The 25,670-nt window shown below is 32.8% G+C and overlaps 1 protein-coding gene across 1 annotated transcript in view; it reads right to left on the reverse strand.

The window, feature by feature from the left end:
• The window catches only part of LOC125065662 (allatostatin-A receptor), a 132,149-nt gene that overhangs the window by 20,039 nt on the left and 86,440 nt on the right, over window positions 1–25,670 (reverse strand). Inside the window, exon 3 of the mRNA XM_047673419.1 lies at window positions 320–1,212. Coding sequence (XP_047529375.1) covers window positions 320–1,147 — 828 coding nt within the window. The 5' untranslated portion in view covers window positions 1,148–1,212. The remainder of the gene's footprint in view (window positions 1–319; window positions 1,213–25,670) is intronic.

Here is a 25,670-nt window from a genome sequence, read left to right on the forward strand (position 1 = left end):
TTACTTACTACTCTTACGTATTTAATGACGTCATTGTATTTATGTATTTAGTCATTTATATGAAACATTTTGATTTATGTTACAATTTACATGTCTCATGGATTAATCAAATCAATCTCTCATATCTTTATCTAAGTCCTGATAGATATAATAATTTTAATATTTAAATATAAACAAGAATAAGTGTAAGTTCTGAATGAGGCTAACAATTTCATTTGATAGTATGTACATTCTTAGATTTATTCTAGCTTTCTATTAGATAAGACATAGTAGCATTCCATACATTAGGTACACATCAATGACAAGTTAAAACTCTCACCTGTATTGGGCACCAGCACACTGCAAACACAACGACGACAACCACTACCATCCTCGTCACTTTCTTCCTCCCTCTTCTACTTTCTGCTGACACTCTACCTCCGGGTGCGCTCTTCCACAGTCTCGTGAGCATACACATATAGAGTACGCTAATAAGGGCCAATGGAATTACATAAGATGATAGAAAAAAGGACATTTGAAATCCTAATTTGCTGTAACCCTGTTCTTCCAGAAATACGCAAGAGGAATGGTTTCTATGGAAGTACGAATATTCTCTCTCGCCATGACATATTCCGACAGGAATGGCTGTTGTCAGAATCACAACCCAAATACAGGCTATTGCTAGAAGTGCGTTCTTCTCTGTTCTTATAGACATTGATGCAATGGGATGCACCACAGCCATGAATCTGTCTAAGGACATCAGCACTAAGGTGTATACGGATGCATGGGCAGTAACGACAATGAAATATTGCACGACTTTACACCACCAATCACCGAAAGGCCATCGCGGCATCACATAGTCAGTTGCAGTGAAAGGTACACAGAATATAACAAAGAGTAAGTCAGCTACTGCTAAATTTATTATCAGAAGATTGGTCGTTGATCTCATTCCAGGATTTGCAGCCACGACAAGAACTACCAATGCATTTCCAACTAGGCCAACGATTCCGATAAAACCGAAGAAGATTGGTACAACTCTGGACACGACCTTCTCAAGCAACTCGCCATTTTCAAACTCCGTACTATAATTACATCCACCAACACTGGCGATTTCTTCGCTGGTGAGATTGAGGCATATGCTATAGAATTCGTCTTCCGAAGACTCCATTTTGTTGAATTTTAGACGATCATATTCAACTTATGCGTGCAGTTCTTGTTCGTTTTTCGAGTGTTCTGAAACAAAAAACAAAACATTTCTTTAGGCATAGGAATAAGCTTCTAGCAAAGGTATATTATGCACGAGTTTCACGAGTGTGCTGAAAATATAAGAAATCGCTAATGCGTCAACACACCTATATATATTCTTATAGCTTTAAGCAATCAAATGGTTACAATAGCAGCCTGTAAATTGCCCACTGCTGGGTTAAAGCCTCCTCTTCCTTTGAGGAGAAGGTTTGGAGCATATTCCAACACGCTGCTCCAATGGTTGGTGGAATACACATGAGGCAGAATTTCGTTGAAATTAGATACATGCAGGTTTCCTCGAGATGTTTTCCTTCACCGCCGAGCACGAGATGAATTATAAGCACAAATTCATGAAAATTCAGTGGTGCTTGCCTGGGTTTGAACCCGAAATAATCGGTTAAGATGCACGCGTTCTAACCACTGGGTCATTTCGGCTCTCGGCTGGTTAATTTAATTTAATTCAGATTTCATTAATATTCAATTTAATAACAACCAAAAAGCGAGACTTAATAAAGATGTCAAAAATACTCTCAATGTAATGAATAACGAAGAAAAGATAAAACATTGGAAGCATAACATGGAGAAAGTTATGTGTAACTTCGAAGTTTATTAAATTTTGCCAGCATCGGATGTTTTCAGTAACTTTGTTATATACGTATCACGAGCTGGTTATTTGTTAAACTACACTCTTTGTCCTGGAAATAACGCAACGTCATCGTCATTATTAAGTGATGCAACGCTTTGAAGCCATAACCGTGGTTATAAACATTGTGTCACGTTGATGCTAAAATAAAGCATTCTGTATAAAGATATTTTCAAGTAAAGTTGTGTTATTTTTGGCACTTATTATACTTATATAGATATTAAAAATTCCGCTTAAACCCTACAAAGAGCTGAAAATTTTTGTATATATTGTGTAATGAAATTATCCAAAAAGCGTGTCGTAGCTAAATATAAGAGTTGTGTAATAGAATATATGTAATGGAAACGACTTTTCTCAATATCGACCATTTGTCGCCCAAAAATGGCTTATATTTTTTTATATGACGAGCACTTTGTGAACCAGCATCGTTTAGATATAATGTATGTGTATATATGTTTATGTAAATTGACATAAAACAAATGAATTTGTTATTATAATCATTTAAGACGAAACAAAATATTTAGTATTAAGGGCTTAGTGCAAGCCCGTCTGTTCTTAATTCTCAAGGTTGGTGGTGCATTAGCGATGTAAGGAATGGTTAAAATATCGCACCTGTGTCCAAATGGCCCAGTCCATCCGCCTACCAAGTTACGATGTACTAACACAGACTAGTATAAATTCGTTTCATATAAAAAAATATCTATATTTGTGTCTATTGCTCGAATTCTCCACACGTGTATTCAACACGCTTTGGGGAAGTATGTGAATATTAATTATATTGGAGTTCATGTAATTCTCATTAAAATTTAATTTCGACAAACTTCTGATTATATTTTGTTATAGGTTTGTAGTTAAGTAAAAGATACGTTTTATTTTAAATATGGTGATATTATTCTGACTGTTTATTGTCACATGTAGACTATTAAAGTAGCAGCCAGAGCATCTTCGTTTCGATTTTGACAAAATTTAGCTCAGTTAAAATTTGTAGGTAATATGATTATGTGACCTCCCACGAAATCTAATATTTCCGGAGGGTAAAACCTTCCGGGATGTGCAAAAATAACAGACTTTTGCCTCAAAACACAATTCCTGTATACTTTATAAATATATATTGTTACATTAGAGGACGGGGTCCATTATTTTTTTATTATTTGAATTCAATGGTGGCTTTAATTCTTTGGAAAAACATATTGTTAATGTATTGTTTACTAGTTGTCACTTGCAGGTTCTCTCTCATTCTAGGGGTTGGTTTTCATTTTGTTTGAAAATCGATCAAATTTTAGTTTTCGAAAAGGCGTTATTAAAGTCAGTGCAGCTTTTATCTTAATGTGTCAGAAGCTTGGACAGATTTTTTATGTCTTGAGACGTGAATTCGAATCGAATCTCTAGTGAACTGTAATGCAATCTTCTAAAAGGTTTTCGTTCACTATTATGAGTCGTCTGTGAGTTGAAATAAAATGATACACCTGTGCATAGCGAGTTTATATGGTCAAGAATGAAAACTAATGAATGAATAATATACGTACTCGGTTTTAAAGTTTAATACACCCAAAAACGCTCTAATGAAAAACAAAAAGAAAATGCATTTAAAAAGTTAAATAAATATTTTAGCCGGCTTCATAAACAGAAGGAGGTTATTAATTAAAAACTGTATTTAAGTAATTTCATATATTGTAACATTAAGTATTATCCAACAGCTTTTTCTTTAGGTTACAGTTATTTAAGTAATCGTAACCTAAAAGTTGACACGATATGTTAAATATATATAAACTTTAATCCTTCTAGCTGTAACTCTAGATAACTATTTATATTAAATCGTAATACTCTATACTTGGAAGAGCAATTTTTTTTTGTGTCAGCCACTTTTAATAACGTTGAATGTTCTTAGTAAATAAATAAATCGAAATTCTTAGGGCAGGATTGATGGAGTCAGAAGGCGGAGTAATAGGCATAAACGACTACATTATTGGCTTCTGCGCCAATGTCAGTCGTCCAATTTCTTTTCATTACAAATCATTTGGCAAGCCATGTGGCATAAACGTAAACGTACCTCACATTAATACCCGTAATATGAATCTTTTATACCAGATTATACAGAACGCAGTTAGGAAATAAATCCATCATATCGATATTATCATTGTTATACATCACCATCAGTAATCAAGTAAAAGATGACATGTGACGCATGTCACGATAGTCGCCCTCAGTTCAATCGAAAAATAATATAATATTTGCGTTCATTTCTAATTTTATAATTTAAATAAGAGTTTAAAAAAAAAATTAGATATACTTCTTATCTCTAATTATTGCTTATATTTAATTTATATTTTTAATACATATTGTGCATTATGATAGTGCCATACGTAGAGACCTGTAAGTAGTAGACTTTTGCCTATTTCGCCTATAATATTGTATCTACTGTTGGTTGTCCTAATGAATATATATATATATATCTACTACGCGTTACCACCCATGATATGAGCTGGTATCCAAGTGAAAAGTTATTGCAAGTAAAGGAAACTTCTGAAGTTACTCAAAGTAGAATATGGCAAAAAGGGAATAGCAAAAATCTTCACAATATGGCGACTATTGTGTAACTATTATGAATGTCATATAGTCACTAATAATGTAGGTTGAATGCTTATATATTTAAGAGTACCTATAACATCTGCTTGTGACATTTGTCTACTAAGGTGTTAAGTAGGTATTAACGTCATTTACGTTTTTCTTAACAGCTGACCGTGATATGAATCATAAACACAAATAGAGCACACATTAACTTTGTCCTTGCCGAGGTTCGAATCTATCTATCTATCGGTTAAGTTTCATGAGTTCTAACTACTGAACTAGCTGGAGATTATCGTAATTCACTTAAGTTATTAATAAAATGTCTTACATCGAAATGATGTATCAGGTGATTTGACGTACACGTGTAAGGTAAACTTAATATACGCGAAGAGTGTTGTGGATGATCTATTATTGGAACAAAAGGCAAAGGACGATGTCACTTTTGTTATCAGTGGCGGAAACAAAGACGACATTTTGTCACATCTTTAACGGAATTATTAACCGAATAATTTTAAGATAACAGGAAAATGTTAACGTTAAAAACAAAAATCAAAGCTTCACTAAAGGTCAAATAAAAATAAACTTCCTTTTTTTATGGTATTGATTGGTGGATGAGCAAATGGTCCACCCGATGGTTAGTGGTCACCACCGCCCATAAACATTGGCGCTGTAGGAATATTAGTCATTTCTTACATCGCCAATGCGCCACCAACTTTCGGAACTAAGATTTTATGTCCTTTGTGCCTGCAGTTACACGGGTGATTCATTCAGTTGTAACTTGACTACCTAATCAACATAAATTCTACCGCCAAACAGCAATAGCCCGTATTTTGATTCAAGGGTGAGTGAATGACACTCATTACAGGCACATAGAGCATAACATTTTCAGATGCCGTGGTGACCTCGGTGGCCTCTTAAAATGACAGTGTCTATCAGCATCTTACCACCAAGTTGTATATTTGCTCCTGTCTAATATCAAGTATATGCCTTATTTAATAAGCAGTCAAAGTTTTACAGGCACTTTAGAATCGACATTTTATAAGACGATTATCTTGACGTTGTGTTCGGAAAGTGGTCTTAAGTCTAACTTCAAGGTCACCTAAAATGGCTTTTCAGAAATACTTGAAATGGTTTATCGAAATATATTTCGTTTTTTTATGACTTTCGGAAAACTCAAAGATATTTTAATCATTTTGTTGAGATGCTATGAATAGAGAAATCTTGGTCTCTCTATTTTAAGAACTAATTTCCGAGTTGCGTAATGAGTGTACTATTTCGGTTTACAGTTTGAAAACAAATGATAGAATAAATATCTCGAACGCAAACAGTTTTAGTGTGGGCAGTGCTTCTTAAACTGTTATAAATAAATTAAGACTTTTATGGTAAGTGACCACACATATGCTTTCGAAATCGCTGAGTTTATTTTAGCTAAACTAAGTGCACCATTCTAAAATCACAACACTTTATGTCTCGCGTTGAGATAACGAAATTATTTTAAAGAAACTGAGTATTTTTTTTAAATTAATTCAAACGTTCAATCTTTCAATCAACCGACTATTTATCGATACTAAAAATCCAACCAGACTAGAATTTTTAGATTATTATACTTGAGAGTACAACGTACAGTTTTTCAGATTTATATTATTATGATGCAGTAGCCTCGATGTTTTATTCAAGGAATTCATACAATAATCCCAAAGATTGAGAACCAGTGGCAAAACGTGTAATACTATAGCTAAAAGCAAAGCGTTGGCGTTTCCTGAATATGAATGATTTATATTTACAAAGATATTATTAGTGTTGGGTAAGAGGACTACGACTAACAAAGACGAAAGACATTGATGGACAAAGAGACTATGCCTCAGTATTATTTGTAAACAACAATACAATAGAGCACAAATGTACTCTATTATACAAAAAATATTAATATATAAAAGAAAAAAGAAAATACTCGAAAAGGTAGTCTTATTACTGAAACAGGTACAGGTCATATATTAAGGTAGAGGACGTCACACTAACGCTGTAACGCTGTTTCTCAATTCCAATAAACATTCTAATTATACAACGTATAATTTTTATTATGTGAATTTTCGGTGATAAGAGATGACGCAAATGTATCAACGCATGTCCTAAAATAGGATATATTAAAAAACGCAATGGCGTAATGGTTGACGGGCTAGCGACGTAAACAGTAACAGGTCCTAGCCCCTGGGTTATTGTCATCCCCACTCCTAACATGTTATGTTATGTCCTTTGTTTGTTCTTAACTGGAGGGGTTATTAGGAATATTAGTAATTCCTTAAAATTGAGAAATGCTACTAATCTTTATTAAAAAAAAATCCATCCTATCAAGTGTTTTTCCATCATCATGATAATTCCCAAGGTCTCTGAAAGATTCGATGTTAGATGCCACTATTCAAAGCCATTATATATTGTACAGTATTCTTTTTTAATTTTGACGTGTAACACTTCACTTGTTTAAGGCATCATTGCAAAAGTTTTATATCACTTCGAATTTCTTTTCCGTAATATTAACTAATTTTAATAGAAGAAATAGATATGCAGGAGATTGTAAAAATGTACTTGAAAACTGCTTTCTTTTCAAAAGTAAATTATTATTCTGCCATATGAACGAAGTCCAGACATCAATCTTTAGAACAAGAACCTTTTCGACTCGAGTTATATTCTGAAGTTTAATTTGCAAAGCGTTTACAAGTTATTTATTGAGGTACCTCTTATAATGTAACTTAAAAAAATATATAGATATAGAATATGGATTCTAATATAGCAACAATAAATTACCACCGTGTACAATTTCATACGCTCGCTTACAGTCCGGAGTGACGGTGGTGAAAGTGAACGCGATCTATTAAACGCTATATATTGGCTTAGCAACCACAACAAAACGACTCTATCAATGTACAATTCTAAGCCGTTGTCACATTGATGTTGCAGGCTGAAGACTAACACCACTTGGTAAAAAGAACGCTTTGATTTTTCACGTCAAAATGAGTAGCGATTTTCTAGCCAATTTCGCTTGCTAACTGTTGTAACGTTTCCGCTTCGGCTTCAGTCGCTAACACTGTGCCTGAACATTATATCTCATATCTGGGAAGCGCAGGTATGAATCAATTATTTTTGATATGAGTTACGGCACGGAATAAAAATTGCTGTTGTAATTTCATTATTGTGTACTTGTATTAATTTTATTAGATAACTTGTTTCATAATAAATTTCTATTAATATTAAACGTTATTTGATGAAGTTATCTTTGTATTTATGTACAACAGATTACTAGATGCTTTTATCGCTTGATGATAATAGCGGCCATTATTGAAGGAGCATTAACTACTGGTGTGTGTACAAAGACAAGTGCACACTCATATTCGAACGGTTTGGCAATCCGTGTTTCCGGAACAATTCAGACGTGGGACCAACTGATTTTCATGCTTTCCAAGGTATCCATGTAAACACGGCCTGCTTCCAGACTACGGGCTACTAGCGAGAATTTTTCGACAGACAAACAGCGAGGAAATATTGAAGTACCGTAGTTGAATAAGCTCCAAGTGTTCGCCTTTTTAGGAGACTTCTCCTAGCAGTGTAACACTGACAGATTCTCATCAGTTTTATAAAATCATTGTCAATATAACGCGATACATTTGTGACTGACACTCTACATTGAATAAAAAAAAAACATCACACATCAAACTTATACCTAATCGTTTTCTGATTACCTCGAGAAACTTCAAAAGACCCAACTACCAATGTGCTTACTAACTCCCAAATTTAATATGTAATTTATCGCACAACGAGTAAATCATGCGAACCCATGTTGTAAGGGACATGCTTTGTTTTGCAAAAGGCTTGTTAGGAACATTAATAACCTGGTAATTATAGCAAATATTAGTTCTATAACTCCAGAATTATGTTAAGCGTGAAATTAATTGGCAAATTTTAATTGTTGTCTCCTAAATAATTGGTTGTGTTTGTGATACGAAATAATTGGAGACAGCCGCCTGCCCGCGTCGGTCATAGCTTGATGCTATAAATTCAAAGGCAAGTTTATTTGTTTGTTACGTTTTCTCTTCTTAATTACATAACTGATCTTCGTAAAATATTCATACGTACAATCTGTTATAGCTATAGAAACAGAACATGGGTACTAACCTAACCTAACCTAACTGCTGTCCGCCTGAACGCAACCGCGGTTGGAAATTAGTAGTTTAAGTAAAATAAATTAAAAGTCAGCTTTGTAATACCAGCATAGACATAAATGCTCTATATTATGTACATTCAATTAAACTGTTACGTACACTGTAATTAAATTTGACCTATCAGACCGTCGACTCGTCCTGCTCACTGGAGATCGACGTTTGGCTGGTTATACACGGAGCCGCAAAGACTGCAATGTTTCTTCATCTCATGGTAAGCGGTCATATCGCCCATAGACATTGACGCTGTAAGAAATATTAACCATTTCTTAGATCGCCAATGCATCACCAACCTTGGAAACAAATATATGATGTCCATTCTAGTTTCACTGGCTCAGTCATCTTTCGCTGCCGGATTCATCGGACCCAATATACAATCGCAAGTTTTTCCAAAACTGCATTATAAATGTATTTTTTTTCTTTCTAATAAGGATTATCTATCTATAAAGAAATATATTACTTAATAAAATGAATTTACTTGTCTAACTGTAACGTAACATCATTTATGCAAAATAACAAAGTTCGGTCGAAAAATAAAAAAAAAAAATATATAAAATCTTCTTTGGGATAAAATTACACTTAATATGAAAAACAACATACTCTAGACAAATATTTAAAACGGGATATTTACCATTCTTTTTATTTTCATTTAGTGAAGCACGATATTTCAGTATTATCTACGAATATCTTGTTCACAAGAAAAAAAAAATATCTCTAGACAGTTTGTAAATGTTATTTATATAAATATACATACTATATTATACCTATGTCATTTAATTAAACTATTAAAACATACAGCGCTAGATCGTTTATAGAGAATAGTTTTGACGCGACTAAAACGTCGTAAGCGCCGAGTATTTCATGGCGCTTACGCTTTCCATTCGACGTAGTGTAACGATGTGTGGACCCTATAAATTTAACAGATTGTTGGATGGATCGTCTTTAAATAAATACGTATTATATTTTATAATGGTATTACGATATTTGGTAAGTGATTACTTGACCAATAAGTGGTTTAACTTCCTTGACTCTTTGCAATTGCTATGGAAGACGAGATTCTTATTTTGATTCGGAGCTGAGCAACAGCTCGTACATCCTTACGCTGGAAATTATAGCAAAGATATAGTAATATCAGGTAAACAGTGTGAATTTTCGTGCCGTTCTAACGCGTTGAACATATAGATCGGTGGGACCCACACAAACCTTTTAAGGCAGTAACATTCTCGTGTAGCGCGCTGTCTGACTACGGACGTCGTCATTTTCGGTGCTAGACTATCGTTAAAAGGTTCTAAGAGCGGCCAACCACAAACCGCCGTTGGACCCATTAGGGACTCTTCAAGTGTATAAAATTCGTGAAAATTGAGGAAGTCAATATGTATCTACAAATACGTTTAAAATTAAAACGTAATTAACTTTGATACTTAAAGACAATTTAACTAAATAGGTATTATATAAATATACTGTACAGCCTTAGTCTTAACTGTAACTATACATATTAAAAAAAATAAGTTTCATATCATTCGGATAAATATTTTTAACGCGAATGCGGTAAAAAGCATGCTACTAATCAAAACTACGTCTTATAGTATTATATTTCATTATGTAGGCAGTTGGGCAAATGGAACACCTGATGGTTAGTGGTCACCATCGACTACATTGGTGCCGCGGAAAATACGTATAGTAACTCTTCCTTAAAACACCAATGCGCCACCAAGCTCGGGAACTAAGATGTTATGTCCCTTGTGCCTGTAGTTACACTGGCTCACTCACCCTTCAAACCGGAACATAATATTGAGTATTGCTGATTGGCGGTAGAATATTATGATTAGCGGGTGGTCTCTACTCAAACGTACTTGCACAAAAACCTACCAAGTTATATAATTTTTAATATAACATTTTAATAAAAACGATAAAACAAAAGAAAAATATCAAAGAAATATAATTTTAATATCGAAAGTGCGAATTGGAAAAAGGTAAATCTTAAAAACCTTTTTGGACAATGAATAATTTCCCGCCGTCACGAAAGTGTCAATTTGACTCAATTCAATATGGCGCCGATTATCGCCGGCTTTATTGTTAACAAGCCGTGGACGCGACATTGTTTACTGGGATTTTTTTTTTGTAAATATTATTTTGACAATTATTAGATTCTAAGAATTTTCCATTTCTGATATTGGAGTTTTGAATGAATATTTTTTCTTGTAATTTGAATAATTTATATTTATATTTTAAAATACTTCAAGATTTTTTTCACAGATAGTAGGGATGTGAACGTGGGCATACATAGTTTTCAGTTTCGGCTTTCGAAATGTAATAAAAAAAAACCTAAAATGAAATGCTCGAGGAGAATGTTTGGAGCAGCACACTGCTTAAATTCTGGTGAATTCTGTGTTTTATCATACATATTTAAGTTTCCTGCAGTTTTCCCTTTCCTTCAGGCAGACTGCACCTGTATTATAATCACTGTTGTAATTGGGTAATTACAACAGTGATTATAATATTAAAGTTATCTTCCATATACCATATTAATCATATTGTAGTCTATTCCATCTACAAGAGGACAAAATATAAATAAACAACATTAGTCATCGAATTGACGCGATATCATTGGTCGAGAGCTGAATAATCCATGATATCCATTATGGATTTGCGAAAAAATAGCACTTTGAACGTTCAAGAGGCTGGTCGAAACTTTGGAAGTAAAACTAAAGTGGATAACGAGAATTAAAGTTATTAATAGATTTGTTTATCTTTATTCCCTCTTCGTTTGGAAGAAGCTATCGGTACTAAAAACATCATAAGGTATTTAAAACAATTTTTTCCCTTTAATTTCTAAAAAAAACAAAAAATTAAATACCTCCAAACTAGCGTAGGATTACAAAAACATTAAAACTTATAACTATTGAACAAAATATTGACTTTAAATAATATTCTATAATAACCAACCTTATTTATGATTCACCGTGACTTAATGTATTATGGAATAATGCCAGCGATTTAAAAATACATTTTTAAGAAACATCATTACAATAATAATACGTTATACGTGTACTTCAATATAATTTACACACAGACGTTAATAAAACTCGATGAAATATTTAATCAGATAATACCATTATCTTAAAAATACTTTGTAATGAAAAACTTATCGTATTATGGACTGATTACTTCTTCGTGATTATAACAGAGTACCTACCCAACCCGATTTAGTAGGATAGAATCTTTAGTGAACCAACCACAAGAGGAGTAAAGCATAATGAACAATTTTGAGGAGGCTTTATAGACAGCTGTAATCCTCTCATTGAAAATGGCCCATCTTGCCCGAAATCGGTCAGTAGGATAATACACACAATAAGTACGTTTTACTATATGGCACGATTGCCATGTATACAGAAATTAGTAGTCTATAATTATAGTATTAGGTTAGGGGAAGCGTTGAACCTTGATGACCTTACAAAATTTCATGGTGTCACTGAAGTTTCTAAGCAGCAATGGGGCCCTTAAATGGGTTGGCGAGTAGACTGAGTTCTGCAGCATTCGCGGTTGAGAAAATCTTATTGTTGACTTCGATGGATACCGCTCGCCTTGTTTATTTTAACTCCAAAGGATAATGTCCTTTATTATTTCTCATATATATTTGATATTATGTATGTTCGTAATAAAATAAGACTTGTAGAAATTGTTATGAGCATACTATATTCTTATTATCAAGAACAAGCATAAGCTAGTTATGAATGTTACCCACGATACAGGGTTTATAATTCTTATGTTGGGAAATGTATACGCACACATACAGAACGTCCGAAATGGAACAAACCCCTTAAGGTACATTGGTCTATTAAAGGATATTAAAAAACCAATGACTTCTTATATGATAAAACGCCTTGGGAATAATATATAATAGTAAATTACATCTTAAATACAATTGTTAAAAAAAGAGAAAAGTTCCGCTGAGTTTCTTTCGAGAGTTATTCTCAAGTCTGAAGTGTTTCTTCCCGAACCGGTGGTAGATTTTTTGACAGGCAATAAATAAGTGTAACGCTTCTTTATTAAGTACATACAGATCAAATTCTATAATCTAGTTCTATGTTAAATTTGACTTTGACTTTAACAAACTACTTTTACCAAAAGTTACCTTTGAGAGATCGTTTGAACTGATAACAGTATTCTCTTTTATATATTGTATTACCCTTATGTAATTTGGTCTTCAAATTATGATATATATATAATCCTGTAATCATATATTTTAATTAATTTATTGGAACGACAATTTATTAGCAATGTTTTCGAAATTGCTAAATCAATAAAATACGACAAAATGTAAATAAACAGATGGATGACATTTATTAAAAAGATAGCGTGATACTACGTTCGAGTGATACGCGTAATCACTTTAATCAAGCGCTTTTTTTGCTTAATTTTACAATAGATTTTACCGTATCACTGATTACTTGTTAAGTGTCCTTGTATTGAAGGTAAAGCCGTACTTTAGGGCAACATTAGTTTGTTAACAAATCTGTGAGATAACTTTCTATCAAGCCAATTTTTTTATTAAATTGGATGACGGACGCGCATATCGGCAACTGAATGATAAGTGATCATGATCACTTATTGTGCTATGCTTGTGTTATGCTGTGATGACAGCAGACAGAAATTTGTGCTAAGGAATCTTTAACAATACGTGTATCTCTAGTGCGCCTGCAACCTAAGATGTTATGTCCCTTATGCCTGTGTACTGGCTCTTTCAAATGGATGGATTTAAATTGGAACACGCAATACTGAGTATTACTACTGCGGTAAAATATATAATGAGAGGGTTCTTAATTAATGTTGCCAAAAACAACCTGACTTAGGTGCACCATAGGTGAAGATTTTTTGTGAAACTTAATACTTTTAAAATTATAAACTAAGGTTCTTGACCCAATCTTATGTCAATCTTTAAGCATAAATACTACAAGAATTTTTAACGAGTCCACAAATAGACTATATCATTTATTCTTGAATGCATTATTCTTATTCTTAGCTATATTTTTAGAACGCATCGTAATATGAGAGAGGATCGACATAGCCTATGAGCACGAGGAACCGCGGTAAAATCTCTCAGCGCCTTCGGTCCAAACATCCCAGTAAAGTCGTACGTCTTCGCTGATGAAGAAAAATTACCAGAATTGAAATAATCTCAAAAATGTATGTTAAAAAGATTAAAAAATATTCAATTTATTTTCTTGAATATAGATGTAGTTAGGACATCGAGAGACAGTAATCTAAGTACATAAGTTTGATTGATGGAAAAAACTAACTAAATAAGGACCGAAAATATTGTGAGATAATTTTCGTCAACCTATCATAACATTTCTAGATGAGAATATGACGACTAATCAAGTTTTTATAATGATTAATGATACGTTTCAATACTTAAACGAATTAAATTTTGATACTTGCGTTCGATACTTCTTTAAATTAGACATCAAAATGATGCAGCAAATAAAAGGTTTTGACGAATGAATACATCAGTGACGCACTTTAAAATGTACCAATTTTTCGGGCTTTTATTTTTCACTCCATATTTAGTATGTAGGTCAAATCTTGCAACTGAATTTAAAACCATTTCCATCCAAACGATTTAGCTGAAATCACACATTTTTTACTATCTAGCGTTTGTGGTGCTGATGATGGAATAATCTTGTCTACTAAATCTTATTCGTTTCATTGTAATGTGGATTATACAAAAGCATTTACTAAAGTTTATAATATATTTAAATCAGCTACATAAATCGGTGTAAGATTAACTTGGTGAACTGTTCACCTTAGTTTGAAAAATATGAATAGTGTTAAAAATAATGCCATTCCATATACTATCAATAATGGAATTTACGTTCATCTCAAGATATACATTGAGCCTGCTATCTATACACTGGCTCACTCACCTTTCACATTTAGACACAGATATACAAACTATGCTTATTACGCAAGAAAATCTGATGAGCTTACTGAATTAAATGCTAGAGAGCCAACTTCGTCGTTTCAAAGTCGGTTTGCATAAAGACCAAAATATCGAATGATTATAAATAATTCCAGTAATTTTAGATACTAAAGCTTTTTAAATTTATTTTTGCGTGTACGCCACACACTGAATGGATTAAAACCAAATAATGTTAGCTTAAATCTTTAATCAGCATGTGGCGTTTATTCTGGTATATGATATAATTTTTGATAATCCTCTAGATACCCTTTATCTGGTGGATTACCAAAAAAATCGTACACATACGAGTTACAGTCGTTCATTAATATGAAATGTAAATAAGGCATATATTTCGTCATAGCAAATGAGTCTAAATAAAACATAAATTATTTATGTGTGTTTGTCCCAAAGCGCCCAACTGTTACAGAGACGGGTTCTGTATTGCAAATTCGTTGCGAAATTTGCTTTGTAAATCGGATTCGAACGTAAGTTTTGATACCCGTTTTGATCTCCAGTAGGTACGGCATATTTTAAACTTCGTCTCGTTATTTACTATTGCTATTTTATATATTGTTTTTTTTTTTTCTTTTCATCTATTATACCATCAGAGCATACCCCTTTTCCCCGATACTGTTTTCAGCAGCTGTCTTTATATTATATTTTATATTGAATTCATTATAACTGTTTTGTTATACGATCAGATATTCTAGTTGATTTATTCACTTGGAGGTAAAAAACACTAATAAATAGTATAGAAGTAGTAATAAAAGAATTCGTTGTATTTATACGTAAGTATTGAATCTGAGGCATCCCAAACTTATATTTTGTATTGGTGAGATTTTGCCATCTTTATTGAGAGTAATGAGTAAAGTCAAACGCTTCCTATCTTCTTTATGGGAAAGATTAGGGATTAAATAGCCAGGCTGCTAGAATATAGGTACAGTACGACACAACTTAGATGTAGCATCGGCAAAATTCGTAAAATCAATCACATCCGAATTATGAGCGTCTTAAAAATTATCAATATTTGTCTTTTTTTTTTGTTAAAAAGAATTTTAAGCAAACTAATAATTTGTAATGTCATGTAACCAAATACATCCGCCAAATTGATGACTGATTGTTTTTTTTAATTTGTCAATACTACATTTAAATAGTGTTGTACTATATGTGAGTATCATCGGGAACATAAAGGTTATTCCAAGGTAATTTCCTTTACGCCGTGCACAAGAGCAATTTGATGAACTTCAAATTAAGCCCACGAAAGTGGCACTAAAGGCGCTCTCTTAGAAACGAGCTCAAGATCTATGGTTAACAACACTATTCTATCCACCGAATTCATCAGCAGGACTTACAAAAAGCGGAAAAAATGATACGATCGAACATTAATAAAATTTCGTGCGCAAAGAAATCTTTACTAGATTACTCTTCTTGTTTCATTGAACTTAAATATGAAGGCAATATTTAAATCGAAACTGTATATTAAAGTTTTGAAACAATACAAATATTTACTTCCACATAATATTTTATATTAGAAATAATTTTATACTCTCTTCAATACAGTTGCCAGTTTCACTTAAAATTGTATCTGAGTTGAGGAAGTTTACTCGAATTTCATATGAATTCGTGAAACAAAAACTTTGCAGTCCTTTTTAGAAAAATTACTCAGGCGGAGGACTATAAAATTTGGCACAGTCGAAGTTGGAGAAGGAGTGCCGAAAGCAAGTGATTTTATTTAAAATGTATCAAGTATTTTTGGTGCATATTATATGCATAAGGAATAATTCAAATTATATAAAAAGCATGTGTGTGCAAGTCACGTGTAGAAGTGAAACTTAATAATTATTTTACTATTTTGATCGACTTTCAGAAAACAATGACTCTAAAGAAGCTTCCCTTCAAAACACAGTATACGCTTTTTTTGACGTTTAGGTTTTTTATTGTAAACCAAGGTATCATTCGGTTGAGCCTAGTTTTTGTCTATTTTTGGAAACAATTTATCGTATATTTTAGATTTTAATGAATGCCAAATTTTGGCCAATTAGCGACCAACAACATGACAACTATATATACAAGATATACCTTCACACATTTTAGATGTTGGAGTTTATGCTGTGTATGTTTATGCTTGTACAAATCCTGAGCGTTCAGCTTTTAAGAAAATGTGTTATTAAAATTCTTAACAACAAGCGTTAGAATTGTACATCTTTACACGGCGAATCTGTCAGGATTTTAATCACAACTTCGAACCACAATATTAATTGCTCGATTAATTGATATTATGAAAGGCAGGGATTAAGATCAACGCGAGTTTGATTTGGATCCAATAATTAGGGATCTTCCATTAATATTCGAAGACGTTTAAATTATTCGGATACACTCGTTGGTAACCGATAACCCTCTGAAGTTTAAATTGTTTTGGTTCTCTGATGAGGGAATTCGCGTAACGTTCGATTAATTTCAAATAATTGTAGTTTAGAAGTACAAAGTAGGCAAGACCTTAAGGCTTCAACTTAATAATATTCAATTATTTATGAAGATAATTCAAGTATTACAAAGATACTCAAAATCAAACCTTAAATATTCCCAATTAGGGTACGTTTTCATACGCAGTGTTAAATTAAGTTACGAGATAAATTTGAATTAAAAGATACCACCGATAGAAGAATAAATTTCTCAAATGAAACACAGCTTAAAAATCAGCTGAGAGAAATTGATAATTCTCTTTTATTAGCTATTAAATACGAAGTGATGTAATACCTGATGTGAATAACAAGACTGAAGCAGCATCACCATAAAACTGTCGGTACTCATAAAACATTAAAATGTTAGGATACATAACACAGAGTGGAGAATATTCTAGAAACACGTTCGGATACTGAATGTATAAATTTTAAACGTGTAGATAACTTCTTAGATCGAATATATTCTATGTTTATTTTTATTGCTATAAAATTATTAATGAATTGGTAAAAGTGAATCGTAACTTATGAAACTTTTATGAACATTTTTTTTGTTATACTATCGACCCTAAACTTATATAAGTATTTAATATATTGTATTGTCATTGGTCATTAGTATGAGTCCCAAATTTCAAGTTTATCAGACGTCTTGAAGTTGGTAAAAATCACGTTGAAAGAAACTGTATACTCACTACAAAGGTAAGTAATTACATAATGTTTGTTGCGACCTTCGTCATCACCCGCCTGCCCTTATCCCGATTTACTTGGGTTCGGCGCAGCATGTCTTCTTCTTCCATACTTTCCTATCTGACGTCACATTCACATCTCACAAGTAACATTCTTTCCCGCCATATCATCTTTCACACAATCCATCCATCTTTTCATTGTGTGTTGCGAATTTGATAATTATAATTATAACATTTATAGGATAAGACGGACACGTATCAAAATGGCGTATCGTAAATCAGTTGTCAACACTTCACGGGTGAATTCTTACTCTGAATTACGAATCACACTGCTGGTCAAGCTATTAAAAATGTGTCAAAAATACTAATATTCTCCTCACTGCCTTTATAAATCGTTTGAATGAAATATTTTAACTCTCTATTAAAATGACTTAGAAGTATTATAGCCATCAATCACTAGTTCTAGTCACCCTTCGTTCGATTGTGTCTTACGAATTTATTACTTAAGGTTCAATTTAGCATATCAAAAATAATTTAATAGAAGATCAAGTCCATTAACGAAAGTTGAAAATTGAAATAGAATTTAAAGGGTTTGTTTAGTATTTAATTGATGTGTTTTGAACGCGATCTTGTACTTTATTGTTATGTACTAGAACATCTAAATAAAATCACAGACTAACTGTCTAGTATATGAATGTTTATGATTAATGATGACCATTAGATTGAAGATGATTTATTATACAAGTGTAATTCTTGATTGGCTCGCTTGTCTAGCTACTAGCCTAGAAATAGGTATTAAACTGAAGTAATCTAGTCTATAGACAAAGTGTCAGGGATCGAACTTGGATTATAAAAAGGTTAACTTTTTTTTATTTTTACTTTATTGGTTGTCAAACCAGCAGATGTGTCTGATGTTGAATGATCACCAACGCCCATAGACATTGGCGTTTTAATAAATATTAACTATTCCCAATACTGCAAACCAACCTTGGGAACTAGGATGGTATTTCCCTGGTGTCTTTACATAACATTAACACTTCAAAATGGAGTATAACAGCACTAAGTATAACAATTTTGCAGTAAAACATAGGATGTGTGTGGTACATACCCAGATAGGCTATCAAAAAGTCCTACCACCAAGTAAAATGTGAAGTATAATTTGATTTTAATTGATTAAAAAACTACGGAACAACTCGCCTTATCACATATGAAACAGTGGAGCCTTTTTTCCAATGATGTGTTGTTTGACGTGGAATAGAATTATGCATTCAAAGTGTTACGTGACTAAGCATATTTATATGGAAATTTGATATTTAAATTTACAATTAAGCCATTACAATATATAGTCCAAATTAGATTCGACAAGCAATTTATGAACACGAGCTGATTTCGGAGGTATGATAATGTTAGCTACGCTTACATTGAATGGTCCGTTTACATTGGCCGGATTATAACGTACCTCGTTGTAATCATTAAGACAATAAAATAAAATGTACTTATTTTTTTTCACAAATGAAATTTGTGGTGAGAATTGTAAATGAATTATTTGTATGCTCAAAATATTAGTGAGGATATCCAGTACTATACTTGTTGGTAGTGAGTAATTTTGAGAGTGGAATAATCGCCTTCAAGCTATTATTAAAAAATGTAAACATAAAGAAATCTGTATCTTACTGTTTTGACTGACTTGGACTATAAATACGTTTATGAAATATTGAATGTGCTTTAACTATCAATAATAAACATAAACTATATTACTATGTAATTTATTTATTTCTTATGATATATAAATGTTCATCACCGTTCAAAGATATTGGCGCCGTAAAACAATTTATTACACCAGGAATAGCCTCGTTATGCCTCTTGCTCCTGTAGGTACACTGTCTCACTCATCTTTTAAAACAGTACACAACAATACTTAGTATTCGCGGTAGAATATAAGTGGGTAGTATCTGTGCTGATTTATGAATTGGGATTCAAACACTGAACCTTCAGATCTGCTGTCGTGAGCAAGATAGCAACAAGCCAGTCTTACTGTCTGAATTAATATTACATATATCTATGAGATTACGGTGACGCAACGTCATGGTTGGGAGCACGTTTGCAACCTAACGATTTACGCATCACGCTTGGCGGCTCTTTAATATTATCACAAATTTATCAATTATAATTTATTAACTTTGCCGTTTCATAGATTCAAGTCATTTGAAAAAAATACATTGGTAAAGAAGGCGTATAATTCGATACAATATTATATAGATGATAAAAAACCGTGGAGTTAATGCTTGTTGACTTCCAGGCAGGAGACATAACATACATATATACTTGTATTTAACTAACATGACTGTATTTTTATATGTTGCAAAAGAGTTACTACTGAGTTTCTTGCCGGTTCTTCTCGGTATAATCTACATTCCGAATCGGTGGTAGTTTTACTTTAGTTTGTTAAATGACGATTCAAAAGCCTACTTGAATAAAGTATATTTTGATTTGATTTGAAATATATAATATATCTATTGATATTGATATATGATATTCAATGAATTGCAAAAGACTATTTTGAATTTGAAACCTGTTCTTTTCAGCGTTTTTTTTTTTATTTATAGCAGAATGCAAGTAGAAAAAAAAACTCAATTGATAGTAAAAGAACTAGAAACTCTGCCCAAAGATTTATTTGGGAGAAATATGAAATACGCGCAATTTAATTTAATTGATCTGAAGCTATTTACTCAACCGAGTAAAATGAGCCCGAGTGATCCCGCCTGACTACATGCACAAACGATATAACGTCTCAATTGCCAAAGTTAGTGGCGTATCGGATGTAAGGAATGGTTAATATTTCCAATATGTATGAGCAATAGTGCTGACCACTTACCATCAGATTTTCCCCACATCACTCTATTTAAAAAATAAAAAATTATAGTTATATATAATAACTACTAGTAAACTCACTGCTAACAATAAAGCTAATAAAATAAACTAGGAAATGAAACGAAACAAGTAACTTTTTAGTTACAAAAAAGGGGTTAGATTTTAATTACACAGCACTGTGACGTCACAATAGACTAGCCACTCGGCTTGTGTCGGCAACATAAAAGCCGCACCTGACCCTCGAGTTCCAGCGCCGAGTTTAAGTGGCTGCCTTCTAATAATAATTAACACCTATGATAGATTTAAAAAAAAATCTAGAAAAATCTAAGAAAAAAGATCGATAAGAACATTACCATTCTGAATTGTATGGACTGCAGTGCGATTCTAAAAGAATTAACTTCGCCATTATACGCCATTTCTATACGCGTATGCTATACATTTTATAATTATTATAGTTGTCACATTTCACATTCTGATATTTCACGTTCGTGCGCTGCAGTGAGAATCGAAATTCTTATAACAGAATAACCCTACTAGTGTTAAAAGGATCAAAGTTTATAAACCTTGCTTTTATTAATCAGAACAGAAGCAATGAACAGATGCTCATTGTTGAATTTAACATATGCCTTTTTAAGTAATTTTGTTGGTATTACCATTGTTAATTTTACTTTTTAATTATTTACATTTAATCAAAGATTAAATTGAGCTCTTTTATGGTTCTGGTCACAAAATAACCCGGATTGCATCCCCTTACCAGTTTTTAATCTCATGTTCCTAATCTAAAGGCTGTCTGAAACCAAGCGCTCTTGGTGATAAGACCTTTAGCAATGTAACACCATGTAAATGTCCCAATGCTGGACTACTTTTTCTTTCTTTGAGAAGAAGGTTTGGAGCTTAAAACGCCATACTTCTCCGATGCAATCCGCATTGGGGAAGCGTGGCGGTAGACATGTGGCAGAATTTATTTGAAATTAGACTTATAGTTTCCTCACGATGTTCTCCTTCACCGCCGAGCATGAGATGAATTCCACTCCATTAATTATTAACACAAATTAAGCACATGGATGATGAGTGGAGCTTGCCCGATTTTAACCCACAATAATTGATTCCAACCACTGGGGTATGTACAAAAAAACGGAAGCCGAAATGGCTTTCGTCTTTTGTACATACCATTAACATTATTGTTTATTCCTGTACTATTTTGGGCTATAATGAAGCTTTTAATATTTTTTCTTAGAATCAGTAAAAGGGTAACGTACAATATCCAATATTTCGTTTATGTGTACCTATAAGTCTTTTTAACTCTGTCTCGTCAAAACCAATATATGAAACTTTCGCGTAATAATTGACATTATTCAGGTTGATATTTGCAAAAGGCTATATTAAATATGATAAAGGTAAGTTTATCGATATTAATATCGCTTATAATGATACGTCATTGAATACATTTTTTGTCGCATTTTAGTCGTTTGAATCGTTAAGTCGTTCTCGTTACTCGCTATATTACGAAATTTGATCTTTGATTTTTTGAACTCACTATAAGTCGAAGTCAAAACCAAAAATCTTTATTTATTATAGAAGCAATACACTTTCTTATTGATTGTCTAAAAAGATCTACCTTATCACACTTATTTTGAGTAGCTGATACATAACATACGCAGCAGATTTTCATTTGATACGTGCAGGTTTTCTTCCGACATTATCCTTGACCGCTGAACACGAAATGAGAGGACACAAGTTGAACTCATGAAAATTCCATTTGAGCGGGATTCGGTTAATATTCACGTGCCTCTCATTGCACTCATCATTATTATCGTCAACCCCTGTCACTCCACTTTTGAACATGGGCCTCCATTCCACGTTACTCAGCTCGATCCAACCCCTGCCCGCTTCCTCACGATTATCATCGCCCCCACACTCATCATGGAAAATGATGATTCGAAATGTCTCATTGTTGAAACCTAATTGAATAAATTATCTATTGTTATCAGATTTTCTAATTGTAATAAATAAACAGCAAGACAAGTCTTATAACAATTGTTTATTTAAATTTCGAAATTGAAATTTCAAAGCTAAATTAATTATTTTCCAGTGAACATTGAACATGTAAACAAAGCCGTTCTCAATTATTTCAACAAAGAATGTTGAATGTTGAAGGGTAGTTTGTCAGATGAGTACGCAATTCGTTTTAAAATTGTATAAAGGAATGCGATTGAAGTCTGTTGCCATCGGCCATTGCTATTGGTTGAGTGAGGATTTTTTTATAAAAGTCATATAGACTAGTCACATTATTGCTGATCTATACTAATATTATAAATGCGAAAGTAACTCTGTCTGTCTGTAGCTCTATTACGGTCAAACAAATGAATCGAAATTGATGAAATTTGTTATAAAGTTTTTTTTTTTATGATATAGGAGGCAAACGAGCAGGAGGCTCACCTGATGGAAAGTGATTACCACCGCCCATGGACATCTGCAACACCAGGGGTGTTACAGGTGCGTTGCCGGCCTTTAAGAAATAAGTACGCTCTTTTCTTGATAGTAAGATAGAAATTTAATATATTTATTAAAAAAGCTTTAATTGATAATCAATTATAAAATATAATCCACGAGATATTTTGTTATAACAAATCATGTAATAAATAACTTATATTTTGCAAACGAAGTCAGGGCTTGTAACAGTTTAATCGAAAATTAATATTATAATATCCAACAGCAAAAATACACAAATAAAAAACACATTTAATATGTCTTAACAATATACAGCCAGTAGTTATTTAATTTTAACATTCTAGGATCATGAAAAATGAAAACATTGAAAGGCAAAAAATTTAATTCCAGCGATATTAAGATTACAATACATGAAATTTGTATATGCAATGTAAGGTAAATTTTTGCTAAATACTATTTTATGAAATATAAAAAATATTCGTACAAAATCAGGGCGCGTCGCTAGTATCCAATATATCGACAAATTACGACGACATCTGACAATATCAGAATCAAGCCGCAAATAACTTTGAAAACTCAATTGTAACTTAAGAGTACTCGGAACTCAGACAATTTCACAAGAGAAAAGATCTGCAAAATTGTTTTATTAGAAAAGGGAGGCAATGGAAAAATAAAGATTTCGTTTCTAGTTAAACTTTTATTTTATTGAACTCGTCCTTTGGGTTATTGTTTGAGAATTTAGTGAACTTGCTGACGAGACTACGTACACGTGTACACTTTGATATTTTTTATGTTATTGGACAATTTTGTTTTATTAAGAAACAAATTAAAATATATTACGTACATTGAATGTCGCTTCTCAATGTATACTATGACTATGACAATGTGATTTATGTTCGTAAAAATATAAAATACTTGTAGAAATTGTGACATACATCATATTAGTACTAGGCACAAGCATAAGCTAGCTACGAATTTTACCTGACTGCACAGTAAAGTAACAGAATTCATCCTGGAGCTTATTCCACCATGTTCCTCCGATGAAGATTGATGGCAGAATTTCAATGAAATTAAGCTCATGCAAGTTTCATCAATTTTTTTTTTACCTCCGAGTATGGGATGAAGTATAAACAAATTAAGCATATGAAAATTCAGTGGTGCTCATCTGGATTTGAACCCACAATCAACGCTTAAGATGTGCGCACTAATCACAGGGCTCATCTCATCTACACATGATTAATAATAAATTGATTTGACTTTGAATAATATAGCGTTCCATTAGTTCCTTTTGACTTCGGCGACGCAGTAACTAGCCAATTAGTTTCCCTAGGGCAAATGATATCATAGTGCTTTTATAAATAAAAGTGTGCCCAAACAGAGAAAGGAATTGTCAAGGGATTTTTAATTCATTAACATCGGATTGTGAGTATGGAGACACAATCCGATGGGAATTCATGAGAACTTTGATAACACCGTTATGTACAAATATGTTAAGTGCTTTATTAATTGGCTCCTAAACATATCCATCTTGAAAGTATATATAGCATATCAAAATTATTGGTAGCAAGGCTCTGGTCAGCCCAACCCTGGATTTAACCTACGAACCTATTCTTATTGAAAAATTGAGTAAGTCAATTTCATCCCAAACATAGTGGGCAGTACAACACATGTACATAATCGCATGGTTGGCAACTGTTATATGTCTGCCTGTCTGTTATTATGATAGTAATAGCCTGTAAAATTCCCACTGCTGAGCTAAGGCCTCCTCTCCCTTTAAGAAGAAGGTTTGAAGCATATTCCACTACGCTGTGATATTGCGGGTCGGTAGATACACATGTGCCGGAATTTCGTTGAAATTAGCACGAGATGAATTATAAACACAAATTAAGCACACGAAAAATCAGTGGTGCTTGCCTGAGTTTGAACACGCAAGCGTGCATCTTAACCGATGCTAAGATGCACGCGTTCTAACCACTGGGCCATCTCGGCCATCTGGGTCATCTCGTTATACGTCTTACTGAGCCAATATTTATGAACGATGATAACCACTTGCCATCAGAAAATGCATCAAGTATTAAACTAAATTAATTTTACGTGAAGTTTATCTGTTTGCAACTGACCATACTTAACTTTCAGAATGAAACTTTGTATAGTTTTGCCACAGAGTAATAAATATAAGTTAAAAGAACCTTCAGTGTCTCTGTAGTTATATCCACAGGGAAGTTAGTTTTGCTCTCAAAGAATTGTGTATGCATTCCATATAAAAAATCCACTTTAAATGCACCTATTTTCATATTTTATAGTTATTTTTTATTTTTTGTTGTTTTTGTTTATTTTCTTAAGAATTCGTTATTACAAAATTCCTTTACAATTTTAAATTACTGAGAGGGAACAAGGTATAGCTCTACCCATTTGTATTTATTTAAATACTTTACTTCATAAAAGGAGAGGTAAGATTCATCTGTCAGTCATCCTTAAGACGTTCGGGGAAATAAGTAGATGTGATATATACAAAATTCATTTTGTATATAATATGAGTTTCAATTTTATCTTTACGCTACTAGAAAGTAATCAGCATTACTATACTTTACTTGG

This window comes from Vanessa atalanta, chromosome 8 (assembly GCF_905147765.1).
Source record: "Vanessa atalanta chromosome 8, ilVanAtal1.2, whole genome shotgun sequence".
Lineage (NCBI taxonomy): Eukaryota > Metazoa > Arthropoda > Insecta > Lepidoptera > Nymphalidae > Vanessa > Vanessa atalanta.